At 42.1% G+C, this 27,734-nt stretch overlaps 1 protein-coding gene and 1 long non-coding RNA gene across 6 annotated transcripts in view; one reads left to right on the top strand and one right to left on the bottom strand.

The window, feature by feature from the left end:
* C2CD3 (C2 domain containing 3 centriole elongation regulator) overlaps positions 1 to 27,734 on the top strand; it is a 161,347-nt gene that overhangs the window by 81,503 nt on the left and 52,110 nt on the right. For all 5 annotated transcript variants that reach the window (XM_066368089.1, XM_066368080.1, XM_066368074.1 and 2 more), the window contains 7 exons: positions 1,343 to 1,526; positions 2,406 to 2,578; positions 3,869 to 3,992; positions 10,796 to 11,064; positions 11,568 to 11,657; positions 15,411 to 16,019; positions 17,989 to 18,330. In XM_066368089.1, the coding sequence (XP_066224186.1) occupies positions 1,343 to 1,526; positions 2,406 to 2,578; positions 3,869 to 3,992; positions 10,796 to 11,064; positions 11,568 to 11,657; positions 15,411 to 16,019; positions 17,989 to 18,330 (1,791 nt within the window). The remainder of the gene's footprint in view (positions 1 to 1,342; positions 1,527 to 2,405; positions 2,579 to 3,868; positions 3,993 to 10,795; positions 11,065 to 11,567; positions 11,658 to 15,410; positions 16,020 to 17,988; positions 18,331 to 27,734) is intronic.
* Positions 1,420 to 27,734, bottom strand: part of LOC136394792 (uncharacterized) — a 33,787-nt gene continuing 7,472 nt past the window's right edge. The window contains exon 4 of the long non-coding RNA XR_010749234.1: positions 1,420 to 1,552. This is a non-coding gene — a long non-coding RNA (uncharacterized lncRNA). The remainder of the gene's footprint in view (positions 1,553 to 27,734) is intronic.

The following is a 27,734-nucleotide window of genomic DNA, read 5'->3' as shown; positions in this document are numbered from 1 at the left end:
ATTTTATTTTTCAATTACAGTTTACATTCAATATTATTTCAGTTTCAGGTTTACAGCATAGTTAATCATAGTCTTAAATTCTAAAATCAATTTATTCTGATAAATTCTATTTTCTTTATTTTACAAAAGAGAAAACAAAGTTCAGAGTGTGAAACGACTGAGGCCGCCCCACTAACAAGTACCAAGGTTGACATTGATACCCTGACCCCTGGCCCCAGAGCCAGAGCTCTTTGCACTACACTACACTGTCTCCACCGTACCTATCTTCTGGTCATTTCTTTTCTTTTTTTTTTTTTAATGTTTATTAACTTCAGAGAGAGAGAGAGACAAGAACATTGATCGGTCCCTGTATGTGCTCTGACCAAGATTGAACCAGCAACCCCTGTGCTTCGGGACAGTGCTCTAACCCAGTGATTTTCAACCTTTTTTGAGCTGCAGCACATTTTTTACATTTACAAAATCCTGGGGCACACCACCTACCAAAATGACACAAAATGACACTCTAACACAGTACATATTATACATATAGTTAATAATATAGTTTCTAAATGGATTTATACTCACACCTGACCATGTCTCACAGCACACTGGTTGAAAAACACTGCTCTAACCAACCAAGCTAGCCATCTGGCCAGGGCATATCTTCTGGTCATTTCTGAGAGCTGAAATAAGTAGGCAGAATATTGCTTTTTTTTACCTCACCTTGAAATGAACAAGTTTTTTTGCCATTCTGAGCATGTCAGGAAATAACTGCCAAGGTGCTATCAGTATTGGTTTTGGGGTGCAGATAATAGTCTTGTACCCAGAATATATAAAGAACTCTTATAAGTCAATATTAAAAAGACATTCTAATTTAAAAACGGGCAGAGGCTCTGAAGACATTTCTCCAAAAACATATAAATGGTCGATAAGCACATGAAAATATCCTCAACATCATTAGTCATTTGAAGAATGAAAATCAAAACCACCACAAGGTACAACTTCATATCTAATAAGATGCTATAGTTTAAAAAAAAAAGAAAAAGACTAATTGTTGGCAAAGAGGTGGAGAAATTGGAACCCTCGCTTATTGTCCACCAACAAGGGGCTTTTTCTGTATTATGGTGAGACCTTAGGTACCATACCTACTAGTGAAGTGGACCTTAAGATTCTGGCTCCAGGTCTGTGACTCACTAGTTCGTACTCTTATCTGTGAAATAGGAGTAATAATACTTGCTTTGTTTTTTATAGGAATATTCTGAGGATAAAACTGAATAATACTGGACAGTAACATACTGTCTTACTATATATAAAACACTAAATGATATGCTAGATTATTCTGAATTGCTTTTCTTTTCCAAAGGAATCACTCTGAAGCCTTTCAGATCTACAACCACACTCTGTGTTCCAGATCCCATCTTTAATAGTGAGCACCATCACTCTCTTCTGTTGCCAGCTGAAGTTCCAGTGCAGACGCTTCTACTCAGTGCCTTCTCTGCACAAGCACTTGTGCCTGGAGGTGGAGTCCACTTTGAAATCTGGTGCAGGTAATGTGGAGAATCCAATCCTGTACCTAGGAAGTAAATACACAAGCATAGAGCATCTTTTCCTTAACTAGCCTAGGTTGAATTGTAAGGAAGCTTACTGCCTTATTCAGTCCCATACCATATCATACCTAAATTACTATAATGGTCTTCTAGACTTTTTGTAATCTATTCTTCCCATCACCAGAAGAGTAGCCTTCATAATATCTAAATCTACTCATGTCACAGACATTGTCAGTTTTCAGGAAAAATAATGGCATTAAAACAGGTGTTCAACCTCCTCCTTTGTATCCCCATAACCAAGAAACCAACTAAAATGACTAAGAGTATAAATCTAAAATCTAAAAGGAGAGGAAGCAGCATCAGGGACAGAACTAGGAAAGAGTAACAGCCACTTGCCAGAACCTTTTCGGAAATAGAATCTGTTGGAAATCAGGTTTGATAACTTTGTGATCTAAAAATGGGATGTTTTGAGATGATAGGTAGTATATAGGTACTAACAGATTCTCATTACCCTCCAAATATGAAAGGCTTGGGCCTGAAGCCATAGAAGAAATTGGGACTGCTCCACTTAGAACCACTTGTGCTACTGCAAGATGGATGCTTTCAGGAGGGGCTGCTCCCGAAGGTCCAGGCCAGATGCAGACACTCAAACAGAAAGCTGTGGCTAACCGGGCTTTGTCCTGAACACAGGGTATAATTTATGGGGGTCCACCTTCACATAATAGGCAGTAAATCCAGCCAGACAACCACAACTGTATACCATGAATACAGATCAAGCTTCAAAAATAACTAGATACTGAAAGATGATCCCTAGGGCAGACTGAATCTTTTATCTACCTAATTCTTCCAACTGACAGCTTGTGCTTTTGTCACTTACAGATACTATTATCCTAATGTAAGAGACCAGATGGTCGCCAGAGGAACCTTGCCATTATCAAGGATCTGTGCCATGGTAACCATGCAGCACCGTCAGGATGTGGGACTACAGACCTTTACTCTCCCTTTAACCTCCAGGCTTGAGAATAGGAAAGAACTGAGGAGCCAGTCATCAGGTGATTGAAGATTATTTTGTCTTTCCCTTTCAAAATCAGTATACATAAATATCTCTTTCTCTCTAAATTATTCTTCACATTTTGTAGTACTTTTTTCAGAATCTGATGAAAACTGTGAGGTACCTTCTCTTAGAAAAATTAGTGGAACTATACACTGCAAATTTTGCATACAATTTTAGAAAATTTATAGTTCCATTGACTGTATGAATGTTGTTTGTCCCATTGCACCTTTTAAGTATTTAATAAGCCCTCACAGCCTAAATCCTAAGTATATATTATATAGGTATACTCAGAGAATTATTATTCCAAGATAACATAAGCAGATCTGAGATTGGTAGAATATAATTAGCATCAACTGGGAATTCATTGTAAGGGAGGAGACAGTTAGGATTTAAAGTTGGGAGAAATTGGTTAGAATTTGAAGTTTTTAATTAAATCCTAAGGGTTCTAGCAGGATGACCTGCCCTCCAAGTACATAATAGGTAACTAATATTAAGCTCCTAAATCAAGTTACTCTACAAGCTTGCTGAAGAGTATTTGCTGAAACAAAGGTTTTATTGTGCCATGATTAAGATTGAATTGTTCTTACTGATGCTCACTGATCAGCTTGTTCTGTTGTAAAGTTTCCCTGAAATGTGATGGAGGATAGATTTGATAAAAAGATGCCATATGAAGGGTGTTTTAAGTGGTGGTGGCAGGAGAGTGATAGAAGTATAAGAGTATAAAAACCTTTCAAAAGTTTGAGAAGAAAATCTAGAACCCATCTCAATTCTATAAAAATAACTGGGGGTTTAGAAAATCTTGAAGTTCTGCCTCTGGTAGTTATATGATCTTGGCAGGCAATTGAGTCTCTGAGCCATAGATTCTTGGATATAAAGTGAAAATAGTTAACTACTGCCTGACCTGTAGTGGCACAGTGGATAATGCATCGACCTGGAATGCTGAGGTTGCCAGTTCAAAACCCCAAGCTTGCCCAGGCGAGGCACATGGGAGTTGATGAGTTGATGCTTCCTGCTCCTCCCCTCCTATCTATCTATCTATCTATCTCTCCCCTCATTAAAATAAAATAAAATAAAAATAAAGCCATTTAAAAAAATAGTAACTACTATTATGTCTCTATTAATCTTACAGTACAATAATATAATGTGATTCTCTCCCTGCTAAGGCCCTTATTGTTCATTAGGATTATAGTGTTTATTCTCTCCTTCCTTCCTGCCCAGTACTTGGGGCTGGATAGAATAGAGATCCTCCAAACCACCTATTTATCTTTTTCCCTTTGTCCTTCTTCAGGTTTACTAGATGTGGGCCTGAGGTACAGGCGTACTTCAAAGACAGCAGAGGGAGTTCTTGCTGCTCGAGTTGTCTCCATCTCAGTCCAGATTATCAGAGCCTGTGGTCTGCAAGCAGCGGCCAAGTAAGTCTCCCTAGAAAAGCAATCCTCAAACGTTTTCCACCGCAATCCACAGATACATGATGCTCAGATACACAGAACTTGCTTGTGTACCATTTCCACATCATTAACCACAACTCTACTCTTTTCTCTTTTTTTTAGAATATATGAATATATTTGAATAAATCACTTGCAAACTTTGCTATTTTTAACTGTTATTACAACTTAGTTCCTTAACTTTGTCTAACAACTTTATCCTCTACTATATTTAACGGCTTATTCCTACAGTCATACCCTACATACACCCTCAAAACATGCCAGGACCAATCATTACAACTCTTTTGTAATCTCATGTTCTGTCTCTGAATGCCAGCCTCTTTTTTCTTGCTTGTTCCCCTTCAAGTTTGTCCTCAATACAGAAGCCAATGATCCTATGGAAACTTAAGTCAGATCTTTTTTTTTTTTTTCTGAAGCTGGAAACCGGGAGAGACAGTCAGACAGACTCCCGCATGCGCCCGACCGGGATCCACCCGGCACGCCCACCAGGGGCGAAGCTCTGCCCGCCAGGGGGCGATGCTCTGCCCCTCCGGGGCGTCGCTCTGCCGCGACCAGAGCCACTCTAGCTCCTGGGGCAGAGGCCAAGGAGCCATCCCCAGCGCCCGGGCCATCTTTGCTCCAATGGAGCCTTGGCTGCAGGAGGGGAAGAGAGAGACAGAGAGGAAGGAGATGGGGGGGTGGAGAAGCAAATGGGCACTTCTCCTTTGTGCCCTGGCCGGGAATCGAACCCGGGTCCCCCGCACACCAGGCTGACGCTCTACTGCTGAGCCAACCGGCCAGGGCTTAAGTCAGATCTTAACACACCTCTTCTTAAAACCTACCCATGATTTTCCATTTCATTCAAAGTAAAAGCCTGAAAAAGGCTGTAAGACCCCACATGATCTGACCCCATTGTCTTTGTGTAAGATACCTCATCTCTTCCTGCTGGTCTTCCCTCTGCGCATTCCAGCCACTGGCCCTCTTATTGCTTACTAGCACACCAAGCTCATTCTCCTTTCTGGGCCTTTGTCTTGCTGTTTTCTGTGCCTGGAACACTATATCTATATATAAACAGCTTGACCCTCTTCCTTCAGATCTTTGCTCATACTTCTCTCTACCTTGAATGTTCTTTTGTTTACTAAACAGATTCTTCCGTTTTCTTTTAAGACTTTGCAGCTTCTTTGAAGTAGCCTTTTTTTACATCGTTCTACATGTAAACAGAATGGGTACTTTGTCTATTAATACCGTGGTTGCAGCACATATCACTCTGTTTAAATTATTTACATACATGAGTTTTCCCCCACTAGGCTGTGAGTTCCTCTAGTCACAGACACTACTTTAATCCTCTCTGTGCGCCACCACCACATAATATAGTTCTTGCACTTAACAGTGCTCAGTAGGAAAGAGAACTAGGTCAGCCTGACCAGGTGGTAGCACAGTGGATAGAGTGTTAACCTGGGATGCCAAGGACCTAGGTTCAAAACTCCAAGGTTGCTGGCTTGAGCGTGGAATCATAGACATGACGCCATGGTCACTGGCTTGAAGCCCAAAGCCACTAGCTTGAACAAGGGGTCACTTTCTCAGCTGGAGCTCTTCCCGGTCAAGGCATGTATGAGAAGCAATCAATGAATATTTCAAGTGCTGCAACTACGAGTTGATGCTTACTTCTCTCCCTTCCTGTTTCTATCTCTGTCTCTCTGTCTCTTGCTAAAAAAAAAGAGAACTAGGTCATACTCCTGCTGCAGACTAATTCACTTTGGACATGAGTTCAAGAAAGAAGAAGCAAGTACTTATTACCTTTTTCTGTTGTAACTTAGAATCAGATTGTTTGCCTTAAACTTCATGCTCTCTAAATAAATAATTGAACTACTGCCCATGTGAGATCTGATGCTGAAACAGCTGGTAAAATGTTCAGTCTGGTTAATATTTTTCATCACTGATTCTCCAAATAGACTTTTTCAGTAATTACCCAAGAACGTGTCAGCGTCAGTGACACCATGGCAGTTTTTTAATCGTGTCACTCCCTCACATTAAAACTTTTGATGGTTTCCCATTGTCAGTAGCAATGATCTCCTAATTTTAAAGGTCTCTTAACTTTATTCCTATTACTAGAAAAAGTAAACTTTAACATACCCTCCAAATATATGTATACTTAATCACGTATAAATTTATTTTCATGTAATACTATACTAATATATTAAATACATTGTAAAATATATCAGAGTAATAAAATGTTAACATATCAAATAACAAGTATAGAAGCTTTAATATTTTTTTTGTGCCCACATAGTTTACTCTGTGAACCCCTTTGGTTGTACACAATCTATTTTAAAGACCACTGGTTCACAGGATAAGGTTCAAAATGTTCACCTTGGCATTCAAGGCCCTTCGAAATGTCTTAATCTGAATCTTGAAAGAAGAATAGGACTTAACAAAATACCTAAGAGGGCTGAAAATTATTCTGGTCAAAGAGACCACGTGCAAAGTCATGAAGACATGAAACTCATGTCTAAAAAAGTACCTATTCTGTGTAATACCCAGCCAACATCAGAATTCTTCAATATGGTGTTAAATTAACTACTACATAATTGGCAGAAAAGGAGAGAGACTGAATAATAGATAAGAAATTCATTATTTCCCCTTTCTGGAGACACATGAGGGAAGTCAGATTGGATAGCAGGCAGTTTGTTGTGAGTCCCGCTTTTGGTCTGTGCTATAGTTTTGATAAGGAAGGGCAAGAAGCCAGGCCATGTCTAACACTACATTCTTCTGATCAGTTTGGGGGAGAGAGTTCCACAGGATGTGAGACAAACCAAGGTGTAATGGAAACACAACTACACTAGAAATTGGACCCACTGGCTTGTAGTCCCACCTCCATCTCCTACTAGCTATGCGTGATCTTAGGTTATTTTCTTTACCTCTCTGAGTGTCAGTTTCTTCATCTGAAAGTGACAATTATGAACACACCCTTCCCCCAATTTTATAAGGATTAGTATAGAAATGAACAAATATGAAGTCATTTTTATAAACTACTAACTTCTATGCCAATGTTTGGATTTTTAGGATTATTTCCAGTGTATGGATAATTAATGTTACCTTTATTAGCTGGTAGAATATAGTAAAATTAGAAATATGTTTTATATTGGCTTTTATTGAAGAGAGAAATTCTTGGTATTCTAAACTTACTCCTTTGAATCTTAACTCTGGTATCCAGATAGCAGGTACTCTGAAGTGAGCCCTCTTTCATCAAGAGATACCATCCTGGCCCTGGCCGGTTGACTCAGCGGTAGAGTGTCGGCCTGGCGTGTAGAAGTCCTGGGTTCGATTCCCGGCCAGGGCACACAGGAGAAGCGCCCATCTGCTTCTCCACCCCTCCCCCTCTCCTTTCTCTCTGTCTCTCTCTACCTCTCCTGCAGCTGAGGCTCCATTGGAGCAAAGATGGCCCGGGCGCTGGGGATGGCTCCTTGGCCTCTGCCCCAGGCGCTAGAGTGGTTCTGGTCGCAACAGAGCGACGCCCCGGAGGGGCAAAGCATCGCCCCCTGGTGGGCGTGCCAGGTGGATCCCGGTCGGGCGCATGCGGGAGTCTGTCTGACTGTCTCTCCCCAGTTTCTAGCTTCAGAAAAATACCAAAAGAAAATAAAAATTAAAAAAAAAAAAAAGAGATACCAATCCTCAGGCCCTGACTGATTGGCTCAGTGGCAGCCCGCATGTTGAGGTCTGGGTTTGATTCCCAGTCAGGGCACACAGGAGAAGCACCCATCTGCTTCTCCACCCTTCCCCCCTCTCCTTCCTCTCTGTCTCTCTCTTCCCGTCCCGCAGCCAGGGCTCCATTGGAGCAAAGTTGGCCTGGGCGCTGAGGATGGCTCCATGGCCTCCACCTCAGGCACTAGAAGGGCTCCTTCCGCAAGGAAGCAACACCCCAGATGGGCAGAACATCGCCCCTGGTGGACATGCTGGGTGGATCCTGGTCGGACACATGTGGGAGTCTGTCTGACTGCCTCCCCACTTTTAACTTCAGAAAAATACAAAAAAAAAAAAGAGAGAGATACCAACCCTTGCCTGACCAGTGGTGGCACAGCAGATAGGGCATCGACCTGAGATGCTGAGATCCCAAGTTGAAAACCCCAAGGTCACTGGCTTAAGCACGAGCTCATCCAGCTTGAGCACAGGCTCATCAGCTTGAGCACAGGCTCACCAACTTGAGCATGGGGTCACTGGCTTGAGTGTAGGATCATAGACATGACCCCATGGTCGCTGGCTTGAGCCCAAAGGTCGCTGGCTCAGCTGAAACCCCCCCACCCCCATCAAGGCACATATGAAAAGCAGTTAATGAACAACTAAAGTTCCACAACTACGGAATGATGTTTCTCATCTCTTCACTCTTTTTTTCTGTCTCTCTCAAGCAAAAAAAATATATTATTTTCTATTTTTTTTGTTTTTGTTGTTGTTCATTAGATACAGAGAACACACCGACAGCTGTCAGGGAACTGGAGGTTGGGGGGGTATCTAGGTGAAAAAAGGTGAAGTGTTGAAGAAAAAAACCGCATAGACACAGACAGTGATATGGTGACTACCAGAGGGAGAGTGGTGGGGGAGCTAGAGGCGGACAGAGGGGGATAAATGGTGTGGTGACAGGAGGCTTGACTTTGGGTGAATTACAAAAAAAGAGTCTTTTCAACACCCATAGATAGGTTCTCTGTTTGTATGTATTGTCTAATGTGATTTTTAAAACATTGAGTAATTTATCCTTATTTTTTAGCCACTGCTAACATTTGTTTCCATCTTATTTTTCCTAGACATGCTATATATTTCATAGTATGCTATTATATGTACATACAGTAGTCCACTGTTAATGATCATTTTGCATTTCATTAGAAATGAAATTGCTATAATTATACAAATACACACACATCTTTAGTATCTGTTGTGTCCATATGCTGTCCTCATTTTAGCAAATAGGAAACAAACTTGAAAGAGGTTGAATAATTTGTCTGAAGTTACACTTTAAATGGTGCATCCAGGATTCAAACCAGATCTGTGTAACTTCAAATTATTACCCTCTACTGAAACATAGCAAGTGTAGTAAGGAACTTAGAGGAAGGAACCCTTAAGTCTTCTTTGGGACTGTCAGGGAATGCTTCAAAAAAAGGTGACATCTTTGCCTAAATGTCCATTTTATATTCTTGGGAAGTTTGGGGAGGGATACTATACCCACAACACAAAAGATTTGACTCTGTGAACATCAGTTAAAGTTGGGTAGATTTTATCTGTGCATCACGGAACATCTGAACTGGCAAAGAGAAAAGCACCCCCTGGCATCTGAGAATTGATCTGGCACTCAGCTAGGCTTTGGTATTTTCTCCTGTTGAGCATAAACAATCTCATGAGACATCAGCATCAGACAAGGCCACTCTGTGACCATGATCAAGTGAGACAAAAATAAGACAACTTCATAATCTTGTCTAAGCACAAACCAAAACGTGATCATTAAGAAAGCCACAAAAATACCCAATATCCTCACATCCTGGCTAATGTGTCTGCTGCTGCTTTACCAATTACATCTGTAGCCTTCCTTCTTTTTTTTTTTTTTTTCATTTTTCTGAAGCTGGAAACAGGGAGAGACAGTCAGACAGACTCCCGCATGCGCCCGACCAGGATCCACCTGGCACGCCCACCAGGGGTGAAGCTCTGCCCACCAGGGGGCGATGCTCTGCCCATCCTGGGCGTCGCCATGTTGCGACCAGAGCCACTCCAGCGCCTGAGGCAGAGGCCACAGAGCCATCCCCAGCGCCCGGGCCATCTTTGCTCCAATGGAGCCTTGGCTGCGGGAGGGGAAGAGAGAGACAGAGAGGAAAGCGCGGCGGAGGAGTGGAGAGGCAAATGGGCGCCTCTCCTGTGTGCCCTGTCCGGGAATCGAACCCGGGTCCTCCGCACGCTAGGCCGATGCTCTACCGCTGAGCCAACCGGCCAGGGCTTAGCCTTCCTTCTAAATAAGATTCATTAAGAACACCTATCCAACCCGGGTTCGATTCCTGGCCAGGGCACACAGGAGAAGCGCCCATTTGCTTCTCCACCCCTCCGCCGCGCTTTCCTCTCTGTCTCTATCTTCCCCTCCCGCAGCCAAGGCTCCATTGGAGCAAAGATGGCCCGGGCACTGGGGATGGCTCTGTGGCCTCTGCCCCAGGCGCTAGAGTGGCTCTGGTCGCAATATGGCGATGCCCAGGATGGGCAGAGCATCGCCCCCTGGTGGGCAGAGCGTCGCCCCATGGTGGGCGTGCCGGGTGGATCCCGGTCGGGCGCATGCGGGAGTCTGTCTGACTGTCTCTCCCCCATTTCCAGCTTCAGAAAAATGAAAAAAAAAAAAAAAAAAAAAGAACACCTATCCAGAGCACAGCCCCACTTCCTTGAGTACTCACTCCTTCAGATCACCTAACATGAACCCAGTGCTATGAGTCCTTTCTGAGGCCTTCTTACAGAGATGCCAGCACCATGATTCCCACAGTGTGTGTTCTTCAGTGCAGTTCAACTGCAGCTGGTGCCTGGTAGTCTTTGGTTGAAGGGTATTGATAGTCCAGTGAAGTGTCTGTGAAGTGTCACTCTGGTGAATAGATGACTGTTGTCTCTTTCCCACCCCATACACATACACTCTGATAACCAGATTACTAAGAAAGCACACTGTGGCAAAGCCGAGGTAGGAAACATGGTGGTGACCTTATGGAAATGGTGGAGATGTTTTCTAGACAGTCAAGCTATTTTTTGATACTTCTCCTGCCCACTCTTTTTCCCTACAGGGCTTTGGCTGAGCAGGAACCCTCTCTACAGTTTAGCGCCTCAGTTGGAGTCAATGCATTTGTCACCGTTCATCTCTCCTTCCTGCCCAAGGGAGAACAGCGCCAAACCCGCCCTGTGGCCTGTACCTTCTGCCCTGAGTTCTCCCATCACGCTGAGTTCTCCTGTAACTTAGTAACCCAGCACTGCAGTGGAGAGGCCTGTCTCCTGGCAGAGCTCTTAGCGTTTGCAGAGGTCACTTTTGCCATTTATCATGAAGATACCAAGTCAGGTGAGCACCAAATGGGTCATCACAATCAGAATTAAAAGGTACTCTGTTCTGAATGGTATAACCTTCCTAGGAGATAAATGCTGAAGTATTTAGGGGTGAAGGGTCATATTCTCTGCAGCTTACTTCTGAAGGGTATAGTGAAAATCAGTAGAATATCTATTGACTGTGTGTGTTTGTGAGAGAATGTAGGCAGAAATAAATGTGTCAAGACGCTAATGGGTGAATCTAGGTGAAGTTCACGGTAATATTCTTGAAGCCTTTCTGTATGCCTGAATTTTTGTCAAGTAAAATTATTTAAAACTACTGATATATATATATATATATATGACTAATAATTTAAGTAAAAGTAATTTGAGGGGCATTTGACTGAGCAAGATGATCTCTACTGCATCTTCCAACACTGAGATTCAGTAAGCGTAAAGGGAGGGTGCTATGGATGTACTTGTAAACACCCTTCAATCAGTAGACACCAAATAATTTCTCTTTTTTGTTTGATCTGATAGCCAGTGATATAACTCGTATCCAGTCACTCAAAGATTATCTACTTGGAGTAGTAAAGGTTCCAACAAAAGAGCTGCTAATCAAGAGATCTGGTAAGGATCCTGATTATCACTTTCTAACCTCATCCTTTCCCATTCACTTTCCTACAAGAGATCATCTTGTCTCACTCCTTTGCAAGATAAGCAGAAGAGTCATGGCACATGGCTCGGTTGGTTAGAGCATCGTCCCAAAGCACAGAGGTTGCCAGTTTGATCCCTGGTCAGGGCACATACAGGAACAGGAACAGATTGATGTTCTTGTCTCTCTCTCCCTTCTCTCTCTAAAGTTAATAAATTTTAAAAAAAGAAAGGAAAAGAAAAAATGCAAAAAGCTATGACCCCTTAACATGCTTCTGAATTTTCCTAGGTATCTCAAAAGTTTTCTCAAAAACATTTCAGGTCCTCTCCGAATCATTTCAAAGTTTTTCTAATAAAGCAGAGAAGCTCAAAACATTGTACTGTCATCTTACTCAAGGAAAGATAATGATAATGATATTACTGCTAATAAATATGGTGATATCCATTCGATATAGCCCTTGGTAATATATTTTCTTCAATTTTGTTTGAGTCTTATGATAACCCTGCCTGGTGGGAACACAGGATCTTATTCTTGCATTTGACAGATGAGAAAACTTAGAATCACAGAGGTAATTTGCCAAAACCACACGGCTAGTGAGTGACAGTACTGGACATCAAATCCAGATTTGCCCATTCTTTTTTTTCTAAACACTCCTCTCAATGAAGAAGGAGTAAGGACATGAGACCTGAAACCTATGGACTCTTACTGACTAACATCACCCCATTAAATTTAATGTCTAAATTTTTTTTTAAAAAAAGAATAAGGACATGAGGTGATGATACCATCACCCAGACAGTTTGAAAATATTGGTCCTGGCCCTAGCCGGTTAGCTCAGCGGTAGAGCGTCGGTCTGGCGTGCAGGAGTCCCGGGTTCGATTCCTGGCCAAGGCACACAGGAGAGGCGCCCATTTGCTTCTCCACCCCTCCCCCTCTCCTTCCTCTCTGTCTCTCTCTTCCCTTCCAGCAGCGAGGCTCCATTGGAGCAAAGATGGCCCAGGCGCTGGGGATGGCTCTGTGGCCTCTGCCTCAGGCGCTAGAATGGCTCTGGATGCAACAGAGCAACGCCCCAGATGGGCAGAGCATCGCCCCCTGGTGGGCATGCCGGTGGATCCCTGTCAGACGTATGCGGGAGTCTGTCTGACTGCCTCTGCGTTTCCAGCTTCGGAAAAATGAAAAAAAAAAAAAAAAAGAAAATATTGGTCCTGTCCTACTTACTACTAGCTTGGTGACCTGTACAAAGTGACCCTGACCTTGCTTGACCCCACTTTTCTTAGCTCATAGGTAGAGACAGTTAATCCTGACAAGTCTACAGTGTAAGAAATGATTACCGTATTTTTTGATCCATAAGATGCACTTTTTCCCCAAAAAAGTGGAAAGGAAAATGCCCATGCGTCTTATGGAGTGAAAAAGATGGTATTTTATTAAATATTTTAACATACCATTTGGTTTAGAGTATTTTTCTTATTTTCCTCAAAACTTTAGGAGTGTCTTATAGTCAGGTGCGTCTTATAGAGTGAAAAATACAGTAAATAGGATAAAGTACCTAACACATAGTAAGCACTCAGTAAATATTCATTTTTCTTCTCTTATTTTACTTCCTAAGGTTATTTAATCTGGTTTCCAAAACTCTGTCACACATCCCCCAAGTTCAGTTATAAATTGAAGTGTGAGCGATACTCTTATAAATATGTAGGTGCTGTATGTCTGCCAGAGAGAAATCTAACCAACTTGATATGGGCTTTAAATCTCACTTCTGTCACTTACTGTTCGTGATCTAGAAAAAGTCACTTCATCTTTCAGATCCAATATTCTCATCTGTAAAAATGGAAATAGTAAGATCTACTTTGCAAGATTATGAACCATTCAGTGAAAATGTACATGGGAAGGATCTTGGCACAGACCTAGGCACATAGGAAACCTCAGTTTCCTTTCTTCTGAAACTTACTACAGTTTGTCAGGCAGTAGGCACCATCTAGGATATCCCATATCTATACAAATTAAATTTAACCCTTGGAAATAAAATCTTTTAGACAGTTTGGGATATATCATTTGTCTTTGTTTTTCAGAGTTATTCTAAAGTAAACATTTTAATTTTCCTTTCCTCCTCCCAATAATCTCAATTATAGAATCTCAGAGCAAAAGGAACAATCTAATTAGCAATTCTTAATTGCTGAAATGGTGTGAAATTTTGTATGTGCATTTGTGCAATTTTCTGGGGATAATAATAGTTTTCATTAGAGCCAGAGGGTTCTGTGATCAAAAACTAAGAACCACTAGGTTATTGGGAAATTAATATCCAGAGAGGTGAAGTTACTAAAGCGAAGGCATAAGTTCTTAGACTGACCAAGCCAAAGGAGTCTTAGAGATCAATGTATTCAGCCTCCTTATTTCATGGATGAAACTAGGAAGGCTCAGAAAAATTAAAGGCCTTTTCTAAAAACCATAACGTCTTAAGAGACCTTTGGAAATTTAATTTCAATAAGTTAAATCTTCTAATCTGTAAAGTATAATTAATGAATGAAACCTTTCTCATAAAATTGTTGTGAATATTATTATTCCAATCCACAGTCTTTTTTATATAATTGTGAAATCCAAAAAACTCAGAAAATCAGAAGTTTTTTATTAACTCTTTGAGCAGCCAAACCTGACCTCAACTGACAGACTGTTTAGTCTTAATTTATGACTTATGCAACTGTCTGATTATATAAAACTTTATTGGAACACATAATGCTCATTTATTTGCATATTGTGTATGGTCACTTTCTCACTATAACAGGATAGCTAGTAGTTGCAACAGAGACCATATGGCCCAAAGCTTAAAATATTTACTGCCTGGCCTTTACAGAATAAGTTTACCAACCCATGACTTAAATGACCACTCTATTGTATATTTGTATATTTTATTTATATACAATAATGCCTTTCTAAAATATGAAAAATTCTAAATTCAGAAACAAATCTGGCCCAAAGGGTTGTGAACCTATAGTAGGTGGAATGTAGGCTTTGGAACCAGCTAGAGTTGGGCTCGAATACTAGCTCTACCCCTTGGTAGCTATAACAAGTTGGGCAGGTCTGGGCTTACATTTTCTCTTCTATAATATCTCATCTCTATCTTATCTCATTTAATTTTCAGAATTTCACAGGGTTATCAGGAAAATGAAATGAAGTAATATATATAAAACACTAGAATTTCTGACACGTAGTAAATCCTCAGCAGAGTAGCTGTTACTATTTTGAAATCTAGTTCCTGGTCCTTGGTAGGTATTCACTAAGTGGGAGTTGCCTTCGGGGAGGACTTCTGACTAGACTCAAGATCTCCTGTTTCTTGTCCCTTGCCTGTTTCATTTCATAACATCATAATATTTCATATCTTTTATAGCACTTCTCTTTGAAAGCTCTTCTAAAACCATTATCTCATTTAATGATTATAACAGCTTTGTCTGTAGGCAGGTAAGGAAAACAAGGCTGAGAGAAATTAGTAGTTTACCCAGACGAACCCACTAGTTTTAGGCTGAACCAAGGAGTGAATTCATATCTCCTAACTCCTCGCCTTTGTTCTCCAACCTGATCTCATTGCCTTTCAGTGATCACATGAAAGAAACTGCAATGCACTGTTGGACATATGTTTTCTGTTCTGTCTTGGGCTAGGTGTTGGTGACTCTGGGGTGGAGAATGGGTATAAGTATTTTTACTTTTAAAACAATAATTGAAAATGTTTTTTCCATAAGGGATCACAGGATGGTATCCTGTTATTTTACCAGAAGATGGTATAACACCTCATGGCTTAGAGCTCATGCAGAAGATTGTAGGTGGTCTGGAGCTTTCAGTTTCCTTTACCCATCCTGGAGACAGAGAACGGGTATTGGAAGCTGCTGAACTATTGGGCTGGAGCTTTGAGAATAACCATAACCTGAAGGATCTTGGCAAGATGGATGAAGAAGAACCAGCCACTATCACTGTCTCCACGCCAAGGCTCTGGTTGCCCACCCACTGTGTGCTGCTTGCTGGCCAGAAGCGCATTAATAAGAACACATATTGTTACCTCCGCTACAAGCTATATGATCATGAAGGTTTTTGGACCCCTCTCAAGAAACCTAAGGAATCTACAAATAAAAACCAGGTCATGGTTACTTTTAAGGCATCCAAAAGAGCAGAAGTCAGTAGGGGCCCATCACTGCTCTGGTACTTGAGGGAGGAGAGATTAGAGGTTCAAGTGTGGCGGGCTTATGGCGATGACAGTGTGGAGAGGCCCCACCATACGGACAGTTGGATTGGCTCAGCCTATGTGGACCTGGCCAGACTTGGGGAGAGGACAGCAAGGACACTAACTATCAGTGGTAAGTTAAGAACCAGCTTCAGCTCTTGTGGTTTGAGCACCTGCTCTATGATAAGCACTAAAGTGAGATACCCTCTCAGACATTATTTTATTTGATCCTCCAAGCTATCCCGTGAGATAGGTGAGAGACCCATTTTATAGTCATGAAAGTGGAGGCTCAGAGAGGTTGGGTAACTGCCTAGGATCATAGACTAGGAAGCGTTCTTCCTATTATTGTATTGTGAAATATTAATAGTAATTTAGTAATGCTGCTCATAAATAGATTTCAGAAAGAAAGGTTTACTGGCTGCTTTAAAAAGAGCATTACGGCCTGACCTGTGGTGGCGCAGTGGATAAAGCCTCAACCTGGAATGCTGAGGTCGCCGGTTCAAAACCCTGGGCTAGCCTGGTCAAGGCACATATGGGAGTTGATGCTTCCTGCTCCTCCCTCCCCCTTCTCTCTCTCTCTCTCTTTCTCCTCTCTAAAAATTAATAAAAGTAAAAAAAAAAAAAATTAAAAAGAGCATTACCTAGCCTGACCAGGTGGTGGTGCAGTGGATAGAGCATTGGACTGGGATGCGGAGGACCCAGGTTCGAGACCCTGAGGTCGCCAGCTTGAGCACGGGATCATCTGGTTTGAGCAAGGCTCACCAGCTTGGACCCAAGGTCCCTGGCTCAAGCAAGGGGTTACTCAGTCTGCTGAAGACCCACGGTCAAGGGCACATATGAGAAAGCAATCAGTGAACAACTAAGGTGTCGCAACGAAAAACTGATGATTGATGCTTCTCATCTCTCTCCATTCCTGTCTGTCCCTATTTATCCCTCTCTCTGACTCTCTCTCTGTCTCGGTAAAAAAAAAAAGGCAGAGCATTACCTAGTGATAGCATACCTTCATGGAGTCACCATGGCTCTAAGAACCAGCTCTGTACATAGTAGCTTTAGAGTACATTCACATGCTTCAGACTTTTGCACCTAATGTAGTGCCTACAACATTGTAAGCACTGATTTAATATGTGTAAAATAATGAGTGAATTTAGGGGGTCACCTTTCACCACATGTATGAGAGCCTCTATGATAATCTAGAATGCTATATTTTAAATACACTGAAAAGCATACCTGCTAATGAAACTAGGCTATCCTTCTCTCTGGTCAACATATCTTGATATCATAAAATCTGCATAGTAATAAATTGGTTCGCCAAGCAGAAAGGGAAAAAGTTACATTTTGCAAGCAGCATTATATGCTGGGTACTTCTCTTTCAAACATTTGTTCAATACTTCGTACATGTACTTGGCCCTGGGAACTCAAAAGATGAATGGGAAATAATTCTGACCTCAAAGAGTATATTGTCTAGTGGGAAAATAGAATAGTAAATAAACAATTACAATGTATAAGAACTGTGAAGAAGGTTTTCTCAGCAGTGCTATGGGAGCACAGACATGCAGCATCTCTAGTTCAAGGACAATATCTCGGGAAGAAGAGATCTGTGTTTCAAAGATTTAGAAATAAGCAAAGAACGGGGGGGAAAGAATATTTTGAAAAGGAACAGTGAGGGCACAGAGGCATGAAGCAGTTTGATACATATTAGGCACTAGAAGTAATTTGGTACTACTGAATTATAGGATGCACAGGTTGGGAAGTGATGGGAGACGAAGCCAGAGATGTGGACACAAGTGCTATGTTGAAGGCCTCTTCTACGCAGCAGAGTTTGGACTTTTTCTGAGAGCTATGGAAAACTATAACGGGTCAAGTCCAAGTTCTCACTGCTTTCCATTATTGGAAATAGTGTGTGTGTTTGGGGGTGAGGAGGGTGGATATGTGAAAAATTTTCACAGTCTACTAACTTCACAGTTTTTTACAACGTGGTATGTTGTGGCATGGAGACCTACCAAAGATAGGACCACAGGTACCCTCAGTGAGCTTCTCCTCCAAGGTTGAGAGTGTTCTTGGTTCCTGCTTGCTTAGGCTTATTGTTCTTTATTTTCTTGCAGGTGTGTATCCTCTATTTGGACGAAATGCTTACAACCTCTCAGGAGCTGCCTTGCGAATTCATGTGGTTCTTTCATCTCTTTCCCAACACCCTGGGCCCACTCATGAGCTGGATTCCATGGACTGCAGCAGCCACAGTGAGTCTGAGCAACTCCCCAGAAGGAACGATAAGATCCAACTGTCTCTACCACCTGACCACCAGGAGGAGCCTTCTGCCTGCACCCCAGTTCCCTGCACCAGCACCACAGCTGAAGTCTGCCCAGCCCAGGAGGGCCCTGCTGAGTTGGATGGAACTTTTGCAGTCAGTATCCTGGTAGAAAGAGCAATGCACTTGAGCTTGAAAGGTATGCTCTGCTCACTTATCCAGAAACATATCTGACTCCTCAAGCTGTGGTCCTCTCTCATTGACCTTTCACTTCATGGCAGGATATGCAAATACTGTTAACCATCTTGATCAGTAACTATTGTATTTCTCAAGCCTAAAGGTTTAAGCAACCTGAAAACCTTTCTAAATATAAGTGAAACTCTGTTATCCTAATTTTACATATCATAAATTTCTCAGTCCAGAAACTTGAGTAGCAGCTTGGATACTTCTCTTTTCCTTAGTTACCATCAAATTATAATATAAGAGCCCTTAAATTGTTCTCTCTCTTAAATTTATTTTATATCTCTTTTTATTTCATTGCTACCAACTTAGGCCTTCACTATGCACCTACAGTCAAGAGTTTTAACATGGATCCATAAAACCCCCAAAGGAGCCAAGCATAAAAATCAGGGTTGGTGAATTTAGATAGGAAAATAATTACATAGAGGTTACATTATTAACCTCTAACTCAGTGGCTTTCAACTGGTGAGCTGCAAGATTTTTTTTTAAGTAATAGGAGGGTAGATAGTGAGACAGACTCCCACAAGCACCCTGGCCAGGATCCACCCAGCAACCCCTGTCTGGGGCCAATGCTTAAGTACCAAGCTCTTTTTAGTACTGGAGGTTCATGCGCTTGGACCAACCAAGCTATCCACAGTGCCTGGTGCCACTCTCAAACCAATCAAGACACTGGCTGCAGGAGGGAAAGAGAGAGAGAAGGAGGAGAGGGAAGGAGGGAGAAGCAGAGGGTCACTTCTCCTGTGTGCCCTGACCAGGAATACAATCTGGGACATTCATTCACCTGGCCAACACTCTTTCCACTGAGCCACCGGCCAGGGCCTGCAAGAATTTTTTAAAACGTGTGATACCTGACTATTTAGTCAGGGACACTGAGCTCTTTTCCCTTAGATTGTCACATTAAAAAATTACAACAGTCAACACAACCGTAGCTATCCAATGTAAATGAATCAAAATTATACCTATTTTTTTTTGTCAGATCAGAAAAAAATATATTTTTTGGTATGCCACAGAATTTTAGTAATTAGTTTATGTATGCCATGAGATGAAACAGTTGAAAATTGCTACTCTAACTAAAATTTAACATTTCCTCTGATTGTGAATATAAGCAATAGACCCTAGCAATCTTAACAGTATCTGTGATGTCAACAATAGAAATCAGAGGTATTTTCATATCTCATTGTAGTTATTGAAGATATCTAAAATATCATTTATACCTATTATTTCAAAATTATGGTAGTTATTAAACCTACAGTTAGATCTTGTTATACATTAGTAAAGCACATATTACCATATCACAAAGTTTTTTGTTGTTGTTTTTGTTCTTGTGACAGAGACATAGAGAGACAGAGAGAGGGACAGATAGGGACAGACAGGAAGGGAGAGCGATAAGAAGCATCAGTTCTTCCTTGCAATGCCTTAGTTGTTCATTGACTGCTTTCTCATAAGTGCCTTGACCCGGGGGCTCCAGCAGTGTGAGTGACCCCTTGCTCAAGCCAGCGACCTTAGGTTTCAAGCCAGTGACCTTTAGGTCATGTCTATGATCCCACACTCAAGCCAACGACCCCACTCTCAAGCTGGTGAGCCCACGCTCAAGCTGGGCGACCTTGGGGTTTCAAACCTGGGTCTTCCGCATCCCAGTTTGGCATTCTAGCCACTGCACCACCGCCTAGTCAGGCTATCACAAAGTTTTTTTAATGTTTTGATAACTATGCCAGTATAATTTGATTTTGTGTAATTCTGTGTATTTTACATTATGCATTTTAAAAAAACAATGTTAAAAGAAGAGGCCCAGCCTGACAAGGCGGTGGCGCAGTGGATAGAGCATCGGACTGGGATGCGGAGGACCCAGGATCAAGACCCCAAGGTCGCCAGTTTGAGCGTGGGTTCATCTGGTTCGAGCAAAGATCACCAGCTCGGACCCAAGGTCACTAGCTCGAGCAAGGGGTTACTCCATCTGCTGTAGCCCCGCGGTCAAGGCAGATATGAGAAAGCAATCAATGAACAACTAAGGTGTTGCAACGAAAAACTAACGATGATGCTTCTCATCTCTCTCCGTTCCTGTCCATCTGTTCCTATCTATCCCTCTCTCTGACTCTCTCTCTGTCTCTGTAAAAAAAAAAGAGGCCCGTATACCTCGTCAGACAGCCAAAGGGGACCATGCACAAGGAACCTTTACCCTGCCTTTATTCAGCCTTGGAATTGCTCCTAAAATTTTCCCTTTGACATCACCCTTCTCTTTCGCCTGCTCAATTCCAACTCCTCTCTAAAGACTCAGCTCAAACAATACCATGTACCAGTTTTCCTGACATAAAGATCCCCTCCACAGAACTGAAATTGTTTACATGTTTTTTTTGAATGGGGATTGTTTGTTTTTTTAGAGATAGAGACAGGAAGAGAGAGAGACGAGAAGCTTCAACTCATAATTGCATCACTTTAGTTGTTCATTGATCACTTCTCATACATGCCTTGATGGGGAGGGGGGGGCAGTTAAGCCAGCGGCCCCTTGTTCAAGCAAGCAACCGTGGGATCAAATTGATGATCCCACATTCAAGCTGCAACTCTGCACTCAAGTGGATGAGCCTGCACTTAAGCCAGCGACCTTAGGGTTTCCAACCTGGGACCTCAACATTCCAGGTTGATGCTCTATCCATTTTACCACCACAGGTCAGACTGTTTGCATGGCTTTTTTCACTAGATATGAGCTATTTAAGCTTATCTGATTTTCTCATTCATCATTCAGCAACAAAACTTGATAGTTGCTATGTGCAAACCTGTCTTTGGTGCTAGGGATAAAAGTAATGAACAAAACAGACAAAAATTGTATTCCTCTGCAGCTTACATTCTAGTAGGAACATATTCAGCTCTATATTCTCAGCCAGTGTGCTATGTGTGTGTATGTATATATCTTTGACCAAGTTATTGTTTCCCTCTGTATCTTGAATTTCTCATTTATGAATAGCTGGGATTAATAGATCTGAGATGTATGATGGCTGTGAGAGCCAGAAACCATAGCCTTATGAGTTCAGAAGTTTCAAAATACATCCTTTGGTTTTGATTCTATCATCTCTGTATTGATCTCTTAGTTTGTACTGTGTTGGAACAGAAACAAAACTCATGCTCATAGTAACTGTTGTTTATATTTCATTTCTATTTCAACCTATACACACCATCAACAGACATCACTCCTGGTATTGTAAGCTTCTATAATGACATCTCCATATAATGATTCTTCTCATAATCTTTGTGTATCATAACCTTGAGACATTTTATCTCAGGACAGTTCAAGTACAATCTTGTTTTGCAGTGTTTGAGATACTGAGATTAGATATACTGAGATGCCTTAGAAGTAACAAAATTGAGAAATAATTTTTGCTTTTTTACTGCTCCACCAGAACAGCCTGTTTTTGACAAGTTGATATTTTAAAAAATGAAATCTTTTGGTTCAGGATTTTGGGGGGGATGGGGTGAGATGAGAGGAGATAGTGAGGTGACTCCTGCATTTACCCTTACTGTGATCCACCCAGCAACCCAGTCTGGGACTGATGCTTGAATCATCCATCAACCGAGCTATCCTTAGTACCTGAGGCTGACGCTCTCAGACCAACCAAGATATCCTCAGTGCCTAGGGCCATGCTCACTGTCTGCGAGAGGGGAAGAGGGCAAGAAGAGGGGGAGCAGATGTTTGCTTCTCCTTTGTAACCTGACCAGGAATTGAACCTGGAATGTCCATACACCAGGCCAAAGGTCTATCCACTGAGCCACTGGCTCTTGCCTGGTTAAGGATTATTTAAAATTAATTTTTTTGGATTTATTGAGGTGACATTGGTTAATAATATTATATAGGTTTAGAGAAAAATCAATAGCTGAGTTGATCAGGCATGGAGCAGTGGATAGAGCGTCAACCTGGATGCTGAGATTCCAGGTTTGAAACCCTGAGGATCCTGGCTTGAGCATGGACTCATCCTGGTTGAGTGCAGGCTCACTAGCTTGAGCGTGGGGTTGCTGGCTTGAGCCCAAAAGTCGTTGGCTTGAGCCCAAGGTTTCTGGCTTAAGCAAGGGGTTACTGGCTTGACTGGAGCCCCAGACAAAGCACATATGAGAAAGCAATCAATGAACAACTAAAGTGCTGCAAATTTCTCTCTCTTTCTCTCTCTCTCAAAAAAGTGCTTCTCTTTCTCTCTCTCTCAAAAAAAATGCTGATTGAGTTTTTAAAAAGCACATAAAAGCTTTGATTTTTTTTACAACAATTATTTTGGTTTTTTGTTACTGCCTCAAAAATAAAATTTAATATACAAAAATATGGTTTATATCTCATTTTCAGGGGAGTCTCTGTATGAGAAAAAAATGAAATATACTTGTAACTTTTCTATCAGAGAGTGAGTTTCATTTTTAAGATATGACTTGGCAGAGTAAATTGGACAGTGATTTATTGAACACCTCCTAGTGCCAAGTTTTATTCTCATTTTTTACATTAATTATTTCATTTAATTCTTACCACAAGCAGGGTTATGATATGAATAGATCACAGTATATACCCATTTATAAATGAGGAAGTTAAAGCTCAAGAAGGTGTTAAGAGTTACATAGTTAATAAACTGCAAAGCCACAGCTTGGATCAGTTATATCTGACTCTCACACCATACTCTTTCCTTTATAAAGTCTCGCCTCTTGGGAATGAGATATAGCTGTGTTTGCCAGTTAGTCCTGTCTGCAGTTGTTTACCAGTCAGTCAAGCCGAGCCAAGGGTGGGCATTTATCACATGTCCAGTCCTGTGATTTCATTGCAAGAATGATAGTTCAGTTCAGCAAATAGTGAATGAATCTGTGTGGGACCTGTGCCAGGTACAGAGAGTGCAGAGCAAATGACACATAGTTTCTGTCTTCCAACAGCTGATAACCTGGTTAAGAACATTAGCAGCTACACAGTTAATGAATGATCTATGAAACAAAATGTTCTGAAGGCCAAAGGGTAATACACTTTATAGTGTTCACAAAGTTTAAAAAGAGAAATCAGATATGGCTAAGGAATCAAAACTTTTAGATTGAATAGAATTTCAGAAAGGTGTGAATGAAATTCCAAGTAGATATTTCAACTTGAACAAAGGTATTGAAGTAGGAAAGTACATGTTTTGGGCTTGCTTAGAGGGGACATGGAGGATCTGATAGCAGTTGATTCTCTTGGCTAGAACTCAAGGTCATTGCAAGGGAGCCTATAGGATCTCATGAAAAGATAAATAAGAAAATTGCTGAGCAGTAGTAAAGACTTGACTAAGAATAATTGACATGATTTTAGATGGCCATGTGGCACCATGGCGACTTTTTTCCAGTGGTGCTTAGCTTCCTTTCCCTTCTACCAGAACAAGCAAGTAACTCCCTGAGCCTTTGCTCATGCACCCTTTCTAAGCCTGGGTTCCTTTCTCTCTTCCCAGTTATAAAACTCTACCTACCCTACTGGCATTCCCCTTCTTCTCATCCACCAGCCCTCTTTTTCTTGACTGTATAGGCAGACTCCTTTCTCAGGGTCTTTGGATCAATGTTCCTCTACCTGGAGTTTATTTCACTCCTGGCCTGTCTTTACTGAAATCACTGTGTCTCAGCGAGGCCTTCCTTGGCCACCTATCTAAAATTGCAGCCCCTCCAACATTTTCTATCCTTCTTTCTTGCTTTATTTTTGTCTGCAGCTTTGAACAATGTATTTTGTTTATTTATTTGCTTTGTTTTATTTACTGCTGAATTCCCAATACCTAGAACTGTGTCTGATGCATAAGTAGTAAATATTTGTCTAATGAAGAAATATGTGAATCTGAGGCCTTGCACAATTGGCTTCTTCTCTGTGATACCTTCTTTGATTTCCTGTGTTGCCTCTCCAAAGTTTCCACTGTGTCCAATACATGGTATAGGATCATGGCCTCTTAGAAAGTTTCTGTCACCATTTCTCCATTCTCACTGCCCACTTTGCTTGTCCAGGCTTCATAAACTTTATGCCAGTGCCCATTCTCTCTTATATTACTAAGCCTTTGACTATGCTGTTTCCTCTACCTAGAATATCTTTTCCACTCTTATTCAGCAAATATGTTCCTCATCCTTCAAGAGTTCATTAAAGTGACTGCAACATTTTGAAGCCTACTGACCACCCCTATCAGCAGAAAACCTCCGTGTTGTCAGCACTTGCCCATACCACCAACCCCCCACAGTTTTCCTTCTTCCTATCATTTATTATTCCATACTGAAAATAACAGTGTCCCTCTCCACTAGGTTGTCTGGGGACAGGGCCTGTGCATGTTGTTTATTTCCATATCCTAGGACCTTGGTCTTTACAATGTAGCTATGTAAGCATAATGTCCTCTCATTTGTGAATATGATACTTAGCAACTCTTAATACTCCTTGTATGAGTTTTAAAATGTGGCCCTGGCCAGTTGGCTCAGTGGTAGAGCGTTGGCCTGGCATGCAGGAGTCCCAGTTTCGATTCCTGGCCAGGGCACACAGGAGAAGCGCCCATCTGCTTCTCCACCCCCACCCCTCCTTCCTCTCTGTCTCTCTCTTCTCCTCCCGCAGCCAAGGCTCCCTTGGAGCAAAGTTGGCCCGGGCACTGAGGATGGCTCTGTGGCCTCTGCCTCAGACGCTAGAGTGGCTCTGGTTGCAACAGAGCAATGCCCCAGATGGGCAGAGCATCACCCCCTGGTGGGCATGCCTGGTGGATCCCTGGTTGGGTGCATGCGGGAGTCTGTCTGACTGCCTCCCAGTTTCCAACTTCAGAAAAATACAAAAAAAAAAAAAGTAAGTTATGCCTGACCAGGCAGTGGTGCAGTGGATAGAGCATTGGACTGGGATGCAGAGGACCCAGGTTCGAGACCCTGAGGTCGCCAGCTTGAGCGTGGGCTCATCTGGTTTGAGCAAAAGCTCACCAGCTTGGACCCAAGGTCGCTGGCTCGAGCAAGGGGTTACTCGGTCTGCTGAAGGCCCGCAGTCAAGGCACATATGATAAAGCAATCAATGAACAACTAAGGTGTCGCAACAAAAAACTAATATTGATGCTTCTCAACTCTCTTCGTTCCTGTCTGTCTGTCCCTGTCTATCCCTCTCTCTGACTCTCTCTCTGTCCCTGAAAAAAAATGTAAGTCACTTCCCTGACCTGGCAGTGGCACAATGATTAGAGTGTTGGACACAGAGGACCCAGGTTTGAAACCCCAAGTTCACTGGCTTGAGCATGGGTTCATCTGTTCGAACAAGGCTTACCAGCTTGATCCCAAGGCTGCCAGCTTGAGCAAGGGGGTCACTCGATCTGCTGTAGCTCCTGGGTCATATGAGAAAGCAATCAATGAATAACTAAGGTGCCGCAACAAAAAATTGATGCTTCTCATCACTCTCCCTTCCTGTCTGTCCCTATCTGTCCCTCTCTCTGTCTCTGTCACACACAAAAACAGTAAGTCACTTATTGTTTGGCCTCTTTCTGTTTAGCCAAGTCAGAGTAAGCATCTGACTTTCAGAAGTCTCTGTTGTATCATGATTTCCTTCCTTGCAATGACAAGCCTGTGTAGTTCTTCCCCCCACAAACATTTATGTGTCAGTCAGGCACTGTGCTGAACCCTAAGAGTATAGACCTGCCCATCATCACTCTGAAATGTGCCTTCCAAATTATGATATAATAGAAAGAGTTCCAGAGTGAGAATTAGAAGACTGGGTTCTGATCCTATCTGAGCCATTAACTTACTTTGTTACTTTGGGCAAACCCATTTTTCTTTTCCTCAACTGTCAAATGTGATCCTCATAGAAGATCATCGCTGAGATTGTCTTAGAGAACTGCAGAACCTAGAAGTCAAGCATTTCAGAATTGCAGCTGGTCTTCTCTGCTGATCTCTCTCAGAACATCCTTGAGCAGATGTTGTTGTCCTTTGCTGGTACACACTACTAGCAGACAAGGTAGTTTCTCTCCTCCAACCTGGGTAACCATCTATAGACCAAAGGCAGTGAAGAGTCTTCAGACCTTTATTTATTTATTTTCAGAGAGAGAGAGGAACAGACAAACAGGAAGGGAGAGAGATGAGAAGTGTCAACTCATAGTTACAGCGCCTTAGTTATCAGTTGATTGCTGACCAGGGGGCTCCAGCTGAGCCAGTGACCCCTTCCTTAAGCCAGCGACCTTGGGCTCAAGCCAGCAACCCTGCACTCAAGCTGGTGAGCCAGTGCTCATGCTGGTGAACCCATACTCAAGCTGGCGACTTTGGGGTTTTGAACATGGGTCCTCAGCATCCTGGGCCAACACTCTATCCACTGTGTGACCACCTGGTCAGGCAGAGCTTCTAGACCTATAATAAGGACCTTGGGCCTACTTTGCATTCAAGGAGTTCTCCATCTAGTAGGGGGGACACAAGACACACAGATTATTAAAGAATACTGTGGGAACTGTCAGTATAGAGACAGATTATGTCTCCCTTGCTGTGAAGATTTATGACATTTTATTGGAAGAAATCAGTTGAGAAGCTTGATTTCTACTAAGGAAAGTGGGAGTGCAGGAGCCAGTATGAAAGCTGTGTCGGGGAGAGCCCAATTATAGAAAACAACTTATTCCTGACTTTAATACAGAATATTAAGGTACCTCAGGTCATTGGAAGAGCTAGAGGAGTAGACTTTAGGCTAAGTTTAACCACTAGATCTTTTAGTTCAAAATAGTAAGTCAAAACTCATCAATCCTATTACCATAGGGCCTCTGGTAACCCAGGGACCAAACCCTGGAGCAGGAAATTAGTGCCACCCTTGCTAGTAGAAAAGGAAGATGTCTTCTGCCTCACATCTGCCTTCCAAATCTGTTGCAGTGGCATCTAATTGCAAGAAGCCAATTTTTATCCATCCTCTAGCTGCAAGAGAGTCTAGAAAATGTAGTTGTTACCCTTTCAGTCTATATAGTAAAGAAATACAGTACAATAAAAGTGGGCAGACGTGGCTCTGACCAGTTTGCTCAGTGGATAGAGCATTGGCCCAATGTAAGGACATCCCAGGTTCAATTCTTAGTCAGGGCACACAAGAAAAGCAACCATCTGCTTCTCTCCCCTTCTTCTCCCCCCCCCTTCTCTTTCTCTCTTCCACTCCTGCAACCAGTGGCTTGATTGGTTCAAGTGTGGCCCCAGGCACTGAGGGAAGCTCATTTGTTCCAAGCATCAGCCTTAGGTGCTAAAAAATAGCTCAGTTGATTCAAGCATCAGCCAGACTGGGGTTATCAGGTGGATCCCAGTTGGGGAATATGCAGGAGTCTGTCTATCTCCCTTCCTCTCACTTAAAAAATAAAATTGAAAAATATATAAAAATAAAAAGTGGGTGGTGGTGGATGCTGAGCATGTCAGTTTACATAAATATTATTCATATTC

This window comes from Saccopteryx leptura, chromosome 1 (genome assembly GCF_036850995.1).
Source record: "Saccopteryx leptura isolate mSacLep1 chromosome 1, mSacLep1_pri_phased_curated, whole genome shotgun sequence".
Taxonomy (NCBI): domain Eukaryota; kingdom Metazoa; phylum Chordata; class Mammalia; order Chiroptera; family Emballonuridae; genus Saccopteryx; species Saccopteryx leptura.
This window is presented reverse-complemented; position numbering and strand designations above follow the sequence as displayed.